The sequence below is a fragment of the Mesoplodon bidens genome (genome assembly GCF_964165515.1).
Source record: "Mesoplodon bidens genome assembly, chromosome: 18".
Lineage (NCBI taxonomy): Eukaryota > Metazoa > Chordata > Mammalia > Artiodactyla > Ziphiidae > Mesoplodon > Mesoplodon bidens.
The window spans coordinates 28,603,035-28,614,119 of record NC_138175.1 but is presented as its reverse complement, the minus strand read 5'-3'; the positions used below and the strand labels follow the sequence as shown (position 1 = coordinate 28,614,119).

The 11,085-nt window shown below is 43.0% G+C and overlaps 1 protein-coding gene across 4 annotated transcripts in view; it reads right to left on the bottom strand.

Moving 5' to 3' along the window:
- Positions 1-2,139: 2,139 nt before the first annotated feature.
- PSME3IP1 (proteasome activator subunit 3 interacting protein 1) overlaps positions 2,140-11,085 on the bottom strand; it is a 45,663-nt gene continuing 36,717 nt past the window's right edge. For all 4 annotated transcript variants that reach the window (XM_081216458.1, XM_081216460.1, XM_081216459.1 and 1 more), the window contains exon 7: positions 2,140-2,942. In XM_081216458.1, coding sequence (XP_081072584.1) covers positions 2,725-2,942 — 218 coding nt within the window. In that variant the 3' untranslated portion in view covers positions 2,140-2,724. The remainder of the gene's footprint in view (positions 2,943-11,085) is intronic.

The following is an 11,085-nucleotide window of genomic DNA, read 5'->3' as shown; positions in this document are numbered from 1 at the left end:
TTAGGGACTTTCAGTCTAGAGTGCTCCTGAAAAAGTCTAGAATGCCCTCCCAACTCTGTGTTTGAGAAGCCAGCTTTCTCTCCTCCTGGGTCTGGGCCCAGGGAAGGCAGACATAAACAGGTCCCCACCCAGCTCTGTGGGTCCAGTCACATTGCCCTCCCTGCTTTTTATAAATGGAAAAATGGATGCTTTGGATTCCATGCTCCCTTCCTCCCCACCCAGGCGGGTGACAGGGCCAAAGGTAGATGCTAGCAGGAAGTGCTTTAGAGAGAGGCCGTGGTATGACACAAGCTAGATAATCCAGATAGAGCTGGCAATAGGATTCCTCAGAGACAAGCTTTCTCCCTCACATGGTTCAAAGCTGTAAGAAGACTATCACTCAGGACAACGCAAGCAGGTTTTAAGAAACCACCCCAAACCTGTTTTTATCCCTTATTACCTAGTTATAAAATCCCAATTATCTATTAAGGCAGGAGAGCTGCATCTTGTGATTTAAAGCAGTGTTTCCTTCCAACCCGGGTTTTCCTATTCTTCTTTGGGTTTGAAACACACAGTCTACACTAGATGTTTTCCAAGGTGACTTCCTCTACTGGGAGACCAGACTTCCTCTACTGGGAGACCTGCTTTGCTGGTCATGGTTTCTACAGAGCCCGTGCCTCAGCTCCAGGGCTCTCCGCTAACAGGTACGGCGAAAGATGAAATGATCACCGGTGACTCTCAACTTTTTCTGAGATACCAAGAGCAGAAATCTCAGTCTGATGAGTCTCAACCTCCTTGACACAATCTAGCTGTTACAGTAGATGGGGACGGAGGTGGGAGCACAAGATCCAGTACAGGAAAAGCAAGATCTTATTCTCTGACAGGTTTATTAGCTTTCAAATTAATGTAGGTTTTTAACCCCTGCAACCCTTTGTCAACTTCTCCCAACATCGACAGAGGCAATGAGGTATAGTAATGGCCTCTTAAAAGTCAAACCAGGGACTTCCCTGGCGGCCCAGTTGTTAAGACTCTGTGTTCCCACTGCAGGGGGCATGAGTTCGATCCCTGGGGTCGGGGAACTAAGATCCCGCATGCTGTGTGGTGCGGCCAAAAAAACCCACCAAAAGTCAAACCACATAAAGATGGTGACTTTGGTTCCTCGGTCTGCCTCCTGAAATGATCTGACGCTGCTCTGGGTACGGGCTGTAACAGCAACAGCACGATTGCAGGATAACGAAGCAGAGGAGCAGACGGTGCCACACAGTTTTACCTCAACGTCTTGTTTGTAAGGATGGAGCTGATGTGCCTGTACTGACAGTCAGGAACAATTAGCACAGAGTAGCTCTGAAAAGGAAAAAGAATTCACAAGGCATCAGTTATGGGTGAAGGGAAGTCACCATCTGCCAGCGGGCACCAGAGTGTCACTGCTTTGGGAGGGAAAAGGAGTGGGTTTGGAGGAGATCCAGGGGCCTCTCTGCCCACGTTAAAACTGAGTAGCTTCTCTGCCTGCCAGCATCACAGTGTCAACACATTCTGTGTGTGTCTCTCTCCGTCTCACACTCAAGGAAGTAGAAACAATTGACGTAGGAACCCAGCGGAAGAAAGAACCGCCCAGGCTCACTCTTCTGAAGCAGGGGAGCCTACAGCTTTTTGCTGTTGTTAAAAGCTCACCTCTGTTAAAAGGCCTACCTCTGTCCTCAGGGCCTCCATACCTTGTCTCCCCCTGCCCTTCCCTCCCTCCCAAAGGGAGAGCCCCTGCCTCCCTTTAGGGGATGGAGGTGGAGCAGCACCTCTGTATGGAAAGGGAAGAGCAGGAAGGGCAGAAGGTCAAAGCAGAGGAGAAGACAAGTGTAGCACCCTTAGTCTAGAAACAGCTTCCATAGTTAGAAGCCACAACTAGAAATGTAGCCAACAGAGAGGGGCCTCAACAGGTTATAGCTAGAATATGCAGGTGGGTCCCACTGGCTTGCAATATTAGAATTCCAGGAGCTGCCAGAAATAAGTCACCTCATCCACACACCTACCAGCACTTCTGATCTCTGGCTACAACAAAATAAGGCCTATGTTTGTTACTCTAAGGTTTAGAGTCTTAAATGGGATTAAGCGGAGGCAGAAGGAATAGCCAAGGGTAAGGGAAAACTTCACAATGAATGATGAGTGTTAAGTGACACCCCCTGCGGATGTAGTTTAGAACCTTTACTTAGTCACACAACATCAAGAATAGGTTAGTTCCAGGGCAGAGTGCCATTCCATCACCTGGGACCTTCTCTTCCCCCTGCACAGTCCACAGCGCAGTATAGTCAAACGGCGCCTTCGTCTAGAATAGAATGTTTAAATGATACCTGTTCAATAACTGTCCTTGCTTCTTTGTGGCGTTGGGAAAGGAAAAAAAAGAAACAAAAACCAAAAAAGCAACAGAACCCAAACCCTTTGCAAGCCGCTTGGCACCTATCTTCCCAGGGCATTCTTAGTGGAATTTCTTCTGGGCCCTGACCTCTGCCCTACTTCATCAGTGAGCACAGAGGCCGTGGGACAGGTCTGGGCATCCGTACTGGAGTAGAAAGAGAAAACAAACACAAGTCGGGCCACAAGTGGATTCTGGCACATTTTTAGATGAGGTTAAAAATGTCACGGTGTGCACAGGGCGCAGGTAAAGGACTTATCTGTGGGAGGTAATGCCTGTAGGCAGAATAAACTGTCCAGTCTACTCTTGGGGAGGAGCTCCCTGCGGTGAGAACAGAGGAACTAGGGGGCCTCGAGGAAGGTGTTGGTTCGGAAGATGGAGGAGACGATCTTGCCGGTGGCGTTGATGGTGCCTTCGCTGTCTGAGCTGGACTCAGAGTCACTGCTCCCAGAGTAGGCGCCCAAACCTGGGAGGATGCCAATACAGACGGCAGCGGAGGGGCAGTGGATGGAGGGACCACTCAGAGATGTGCTTCCAAGAGACACGCAGGAAGGGGCTTCTGCAAAAAAGGAGGCACAGGACTGTTACTTCATCACCCTTTTCCAAAGGTGATGGTGTGCTTTCCATGTGTAGAGGGCTTTATGTTGGAAGCCTCAAAACAACCCTATGCAGTCGACACTATTGCCATCCTCATCTTAACGTCCCTCATTTACAACTGAGAAAACTGAAGCCACAGCAGAGAACATTTTAAGACCATGCAGAATATCACCAAGTAGCTGGGGCTCTTTTCGCCCCAGGAAGCCCAGAGTCACAGCAGCACCTCCATGACAGAAAGCCTCAACCTAGAAAACACAGGACTTGAAGGTTAGAGGAAAAGTTAAGAACTCTCCTCCACCCCTTCTTCCCTGTTTCCAGCCTCATTTAATCACTACAACAACCTGGTATAGAGAGATCCCCCATTTTGCTGATGAGGGAGGTCCAAAACCCGGCTAAGGTTAAAGGCCACTTCGAGTAGAAAACATAAACTAAATTTGAATCAAAAGATAATGTACGGGCTTCCCTGGTGGCGCAGTGGTTGAGAGTCTGCCTACCGATGCAGGGGACACGGGTTCGTGCCCCGGTCCGGGAAGATCCCACATGCCGCGGAGCGGCTGGGTCCGTGAGCCATGGCCGCTGAGCCTGCGCGTCCGGAGCCTGTGCTCCACAACGGGAGAGGCCACAGCAGTGAGAGGCCCGCATACCGCAAAAAAAAAAAAAAAAAAAAAAAAAAAAAAAAAAGATAATGTACTAAAATGATCCCAGAGCTCACTACAGAGTAAGGGTTGGAGTTCAAACACTGTATCAGGCTGACAAGCATATTACCTTCTAGGGTTTTGCCTTAACAAACCCCTAACACTTCATGTAAATGTGAAAAGGATACATGGTTCCAAGTATATGAAATCAGGAGTAAGCAAAAAATATCACTGAGAAGCAAAGAGAGATCTCCAACAGCCAGTATACATAGTTCATTTGCTTATACAGGAAGTACTAACAAGGGGAGGAAGCTGCTAAAGATAAGTAATGTGAAAACATGGAGATGTAGAAAGTGAGAGCTCACAATGATTGCAGAGGCTACAAGAGGTAACAAGGCTACAAGAAAACAGGCAAATATTTACAATAAGTATCACAAAAGCTAATTTGTTTACGATATAAAGAGTTCTTCCAAAACCAATAACAAACCAACAACTGAACAGAAAACTAGACAGAAGACATAAATAGTTCACAGAAAAAGAAACAAATGACTTTTAAACATAGGAGAAAAAACAATATATGGAGGAATAGGCATCTATATATGTTGCTGAGGGAATGTAGGATAATTCGGCTAAGTCCTTCACACTTAAATGATGTTCATGCAGCACTGTTGACAGTAGAAACCAAAAGGTTCATTAATAGAGGACCAAGTGTAATGGACAGGTATTCAGCCATTAAGAATAATAAAGCATCTCTGTGTGTAATGGTATTGAATGATCTCTAAGATACCATGTGTTAAATGAAAGAGGCAAGGGTGAGTACAAGTTATAATCTGGGGGGGGGACATTAAATATGCATGATAATGTATGAAAAAATACATTAAAAACTGGTAACAGTGGCTGCTCTGGGGAGAGCAACTGAGTGGCTGAAGACCAGGGAAAACTTAACTTTTTATTCCACACTCTTGTGTACCTTTTCAATTTACTATTAGATATATATAACTACCTATTTAGACAACTTTTAAGAAAGCCAAATGCCACAATTCAAAGAGTATCCTAGGCCATTTAATTCAGAAGGAACAGCCCCTCTTACCTCTGTAATCCCTGTATTATAGCCAGGAAGGCTGTAGAAGACTGGCAGTCCTAATGGCTATCTTCTCCTCATCCATATTCTCCTCAGACTGTAAGTCTCTGGAGGGTAAGGGCTCCTTCTTCTCTATCCCATCCCCTGGGCATAGAGCAGAGGGCCTGGCACAGAGCAGGCCAACATTCACAATGTGTGAGAATGCAGGAAAATGCATAACAGAGTTTCACTGCAAATGGCTAAATTTTGGGGGTGGGAGTGGGGGTGGGGGAAATGTGAAAATTTGGGACATAGCATCAAATTATAAACCATTCATTACCTGAACATTCATTGTATTACTATTTTCACACATACAAGGATACTTGCAGTATTCTGTGAGAAAAATTGGGTTGTTTTAAAAAAAAAACAACCCTGATATCATAAGGGTAAATCAGTTACTTGGAAAAGTAATTTATGTGAAGTTATTCAGTGAAATGTGTCCTTTTATTAAGTATTTCAAGGGTGAATTGAATTTTAGGGTCTATCTTAGAAAAGAAAGATCAAGTTCAGAGTACCTGTGGAGGACTAGAGCTGGCCTAAGGGAAGGATGGAAGCCAGCCACAGAAATGTAACCAAAGGAATCTGGACCACAGGGGCATTAGCAGAGTTTAAGCAAAAGGACCGAATCTCCCAATTATCTAGGAAGTTTCAAGAAAGAAAAGAGATTGCAACTCTAACAAATTTCATTCCAAAAGCAGTTAACTGGGACTTCCCTGGCAGTCCAGTGGTTAAGACTTTGCCTTCCAGTGTAGGAGGCAAATTTGGCAATATTTTTCTAAGTTACAAATGTATATCTGACTCAATAATTCTCCTTCTAAGTATTTAACCTGACATATTGCAAATGTGAAAAATGATGCATGTTACAGGGTTATTTAATGAAACATCATAATAGAGAAAGAATGGAAACAATCTAAATTGTTCATCAATAAAAAATGAAATAAATATACTATGGTACAACCATACAATGGATTACTACACAGCCTTAAAAAGGAATGAAGAAAAAAAAAAGGAATGAAGAAGCTCTTTATGCACAGGTATGCTATGATTCCCAAGGTAAGTAAGCAATGAACAGAAGAGTATGTTAATTAAAATAATGATGATGATAGGAAATGCAAAACAACATATTAAGTAAATCCTGCCAAAAACTCAACGTGAATTGACCAAGCTCTAGACCTAATTACCATTTTACAGGAAACACAGGATATAAAGGAATCCCATGGGGATGCAATTAGCAAAATCTAGAGTGCAGGAAACTCCACAGGGCAGAGGCCCAGTTTCTTCACAAGTAAAATATAAAGGAAACAAAAAATAAATTAAGAAAGAGGAAGAACCCATAGGTTAGATGAGACTTAAAAGACAGATTAACCTACTGTTAAGATGCGATAAAATGGCAATATTCCCAAACTGATCTACAGATTCAAGCAATCCCTATCAAAATCCCAGCTGCCTGAATTGACAAGTTGATCCCAAAATTCATATGGAAATGCAAGGGACCTCAAATAGCAAAACAATACTGAAAAAGAACAAACTTGGAGGACTGATACTTCCTGGTTTCAAAACTTACTACAAAGCTAGAATGATCAAAACTGTGTGGTAGGGAATTCCCTGGCAGTCCCGTGGTTAGGACTCCGTGCTCTCACTGCCAAGGGCCTGGGTTCAATCTCTGGTCGGGGAACTAAGATCCCACAAGCCGTGCAGCACGGTCAAAAAATAAAACAAAACAAAAACAAACAAAAACAAAACTGTGTGGTGATGGCATAAGGATAGACATACAAATCAATGGATGAGAAAAGTAAGTCCAGAAATAAACCCAAACATGCTGTTCAACTGATTTTCAACAAAGTGTCATGACAATTCAGTGGGAGAAAAAACGGTCCTTTCAACAAATTATTGAGTCAAAAAATTAACACAAAATGGGTCAAAGATCAAAATGTAAGAGTTAAAACTATAAAACTCTTTGAAAAAAATGTAAGCGTAAATCTTCATGACCATGAATTAGGCAACTGTTTCTTAGATATGACACTTACAGTACAAGCAACCAAAGAAAAAATAAATTGATGTCATCAAAATGTAAAACTTTTGTGCTCCAAAGAACACTATCAAGAAAGTGAAAGTACAACCCCACAGAGAGACAATATTTATAAATCATCTATCTGACAAGTGTCTAGCATCCAGAACATATAAAGATCACTTACAACTCAAAAATAAAAAGACAAATAACCCAATTTTAAAATAGGCTCAGGATATGAGTAGATATTTCTCTAAAGAAGATAAACAAATGGCCATTAAGTACACAATGCCAACATCATTAGTCATTAGGGAAACCCCAATCAGAACCACAATAAAGTATCACTTCACACCCAATGGATGGATATAAGAAACACAATAACAACTGTTGATAAGGATGTAAAGAAACTGAAACCCTCATATACTGCTGGTAGAATATAAAAATGGTGCAGCTACAGTGGAAAACAGTGTGGCAGTTCCTCAAAAAGTTAAACATAGATTTACTGTATGACCCAGCAATTCCACTCTTAGGTATATACCCAAGAGAACTGAAAACAGTTTTTCACACAAAAACTTGGACATGAATGTTTATAGCAGCATGGTTTGTAATAGCCCAAACGTGGAAACAACCCAAATGTTCATTAATTGATGAGCGGACAAAAAGGTAGCATACCATAAGATGGGATATTATTCAGCTGTAAAAAGTACTGATACATGCCACACCATGAACTATGAAAACATTATGTTACATGAAAAGAAGTCAGACACAAAAGGCCCTATATTGTATGATTTCATTTATAAAAAATGTCCAGAAAAGGCAAATCCATAGAGACAGAAGTTGATTGGTGGTTGTTAGTGGCTGTGGAGGGAAGAATGGGGAATAACTGCTAATGGGCATGGAGCTTCTTTTTGCGGTGATGAAAATGTTCTGGAATTAGATAGTGGTGATAAATACACATTCTTCTGAACATATTAAAAACTACTGAACTGTATCCTTTAAAAGGGTGCGTTTTATGGTTTGTGAATTATATCTCAATCATTTTTTTAAGCCATATAAGCCAAATACAATGTCTAATCCTTCCTTGGATACTAATTTTTAAAAAAACCAGTTGTCGGATCAGAATAAAAATGGTGGGGTAGCAGGATGTGGAACTCAAGCTCTTCCCACAAATATATCAAGAATACATCTACAAATGGAACAATTCTCATAGAACACCTACTGAACACTAGCAGAAGACCTCAAACACCTGAATGGACAAAAAAGATCTCCACGTACCCAGGTACGACAAAAGGAAAAAAAAAAAAGAGAAAGTAGGATGGGTCTGGCACACCTGGGAGGGAGGTGAAGGAAAGTAGAGGTTCCTACACCCTGGGAAGTCCCCTCATGGGCGGGGAGATCAGCTGGGACAAAAAAGAAGCTTCAGAGGCTCAGAGGGACAGCACAACAACTAGTTAGTGGCAGGCAGGACAGAGAGAGACCTACACAGTCTGTGTCACCACTCTGCACACCCCAACCTGAGAGGCATGTCCACTGGTATGGGCAGGGGATGGGTGCTGGAACACAGGGTTTAGAGGACAGACCTGGGGAGAGGACTGCTGTTGGCTGTGCAGAGACAGCCTGAAGGGGCTGGAGTGTGGGGTGCCGCAACTAGGAGTGTTCGTGGCAGAACCCTGGGCTGCCAGAGAAGTGAAGCGCCATTGTTAAGTGGCATGCAAAAGGGAGGGGTGGGGCCAACATTGCAGCCTCTTTCCCCACCTGCCGTCTCCTGCTTCCTTGGGCTCCATGCAGGGCCCCACCCCAGGCCAGCTCATGCATCCAAGCTGCTCCGGCCCCCTCCCGCCAGAGCAGGCTCGCATGCTCTGGCCACTGCCTCAGCGGTCTTGGGAACAGATGCCAGTGGGTTGCCCACACGCAGAGGTAGGGCTGAAATCACAGCTGAGCCCCAGGGGTCATGCAACTTAGGAAGCAGAGCTGAAATCTCTCCCCACGGCTGTGCAAACCGCAGATTTACACCTACACTGCCGGCTTTGTGAATTCAGTGCCTGCGGAACATCTGAACGGACAGCTGGTGCTCCCGTGGCTGGAACAGGTCTGGTCTTAGCAGCTATGGGCTTTGAGGGTGGGTACACACAGGGGTTGGGCCAGGCCAGGGTCTGAGCTGCCTCCATAGCTCCCACAGCAGGTCCAGGTGTGCAACTACTGCAGTCCTGGGACACAACTTCAGTGGATCTGTGCTGGTGGCCTTGTGAAAACAATGTCTGAGAGGCACCAGGGCCAACTGCCGGCATACCCACAACTGAGGTGGGGCCTAGGGCAGTGCCAACAACAGTGTACTTTGTGAGCCCACACAACGGATGAAAGGTGACAAAACAGAGCACACTCACAGGTGAACGGCTCCAGCGGAGGAATACTCAGTGGCTCCTCTCCCAGTGGAAGCACTCCAATCCCGCATACCTCACACCACAGATCAGAAACACAGCTCAGAAATGGAGCTGGGGGCTTCTACTCCAACAACTAGGGAGCAGGCCCTGCCCTGGACAGGGCAGTGACAACCACAGAGCAAAGAGGAGGCCCTGCTCAATAGCCAGTGCAGGCTCTAATTACCACAGCATCAGTCACACCCCCTAGCAAGGGGATAATGGCCTGCATACACTGAGAAAAGAGGTGGCAAGCAGCCATACTAAAAGCAGCCCTCACACCAAAAATATTAAACCCACAGAGGCTACACAGGGATGTTCCCACTTAAAAATAGCCCTCTAAGACCACAGTAGATAACTGTTTCTCCTAAACTCATAGAGCAAGAGAAATATAAGTAAAATGAAGAAGCAGGGGAACCACTCCCAATTAAAAGATCAAGAGAATTCCCATGAAAAAATAAACAATTAAACAGACATCTTCAGTCTAATAGACACCAAGTTCAAAAAGGAGATAATGAAAATACTGAAGGAATTAAGAAAGGCTATCAATAGAAATGTAGATTACTGTAAAAAGGAACTAGAAACTATAAGGAGGAGCCAAGAAAAATTAGATATTTCACTTGAAGAGATGAAAGCTGAAAGGCTATGAATAGTAGAATGAATAATGCAGAAGAACAAATAAGTGATCTAGAAGATAGAATAATGGAAATCATCTAATTAGAACAGCAGACAAAAACCCAAATTAAAAAAAAAAAGAAAGCAATATAAGAGACTTATGGGATAATATAAAGCATGCCAATCTATGCATAATAGGGATCCCATAAGAAGACGAAACAGAAAAGGGGATTGAAAATGAAGAAATTACAGCTGAAAACTTCCCAAACCTAAAGAAGGAAACAGATATCCAGATACAGAAAGCATAGAGGATCCTGAACAAGGTAAACCCAAAAAGACCTACACCAAGACGTATTATAATAAAAATGGCAAGAGTTAAAGAGATGATTCTAAAGGCAGCAAGAGAAAAACAAAGAATCACAAGGGAACACCCATAAGGGTACCAGCTGATTTCTCTACAGAAACATTGGAGGCCAGAAGGGAATGGCAAGGTATATTCAAAGTCCTGAAAGGGAAAAATCTGCAACCTAGGATACTCTACGCAGCAAGATTATCATTTAGAACAGAGGGAGAGATAAAGAATTTCCCAGACAAGTAAAAACTAAAAGAATACAGCAATACTGAACCTATCCTAAAGGAAATATTGAAAGGTCTTCTCTAAATAGAAAGTAGTAAGAATCTATAGGAAAGAGAAAATCACAATTGGAAAGTAAATCACATAAATAAGACAGTACACAGATTAAACAAAAAATTTCTGTGAAAGTGATGATAACCACAATGAACAGCAAAAGGATGAACATGAAGATGCAAAAGGGGACATTAAAATCATAATATGTGGGGAGGAGAGTAAGAAAAGGTAGATTTTTTTTTTTCTAGAATGTGTTTGGGCCTATATGACTACCAGTCTAAAGCAAGTAGACATAGGAAGGGGTTAACATACTTGAAAAACAGGGCAACCACAAATCAAAAACATACAATAGATTCACAAAAACCAAAAAGAACATAAGCATAATACGAAAGAAAATCATCAAACCACAAAAGGAAAAACAAAAAGAGACAAAGAAGACATATAAAATCAACAGGAAGACAAGGTTTAAAATGGCAATGGATACATATCTATCATTAAATATCTTAAATGTCAATGGACTAAATTCTCCAATCAAAAGACACAGTGATCATCCAAACTGAAAATAAATAAGGGAGCCTGAACCAAGATGGCAGAGTAGAAGGACATGCTCTCACTCCCTCTTGTGAGAACACCAGAATCACAACTAGCTGCTGGACAATCATCGACAGGAAGACACTGGAAC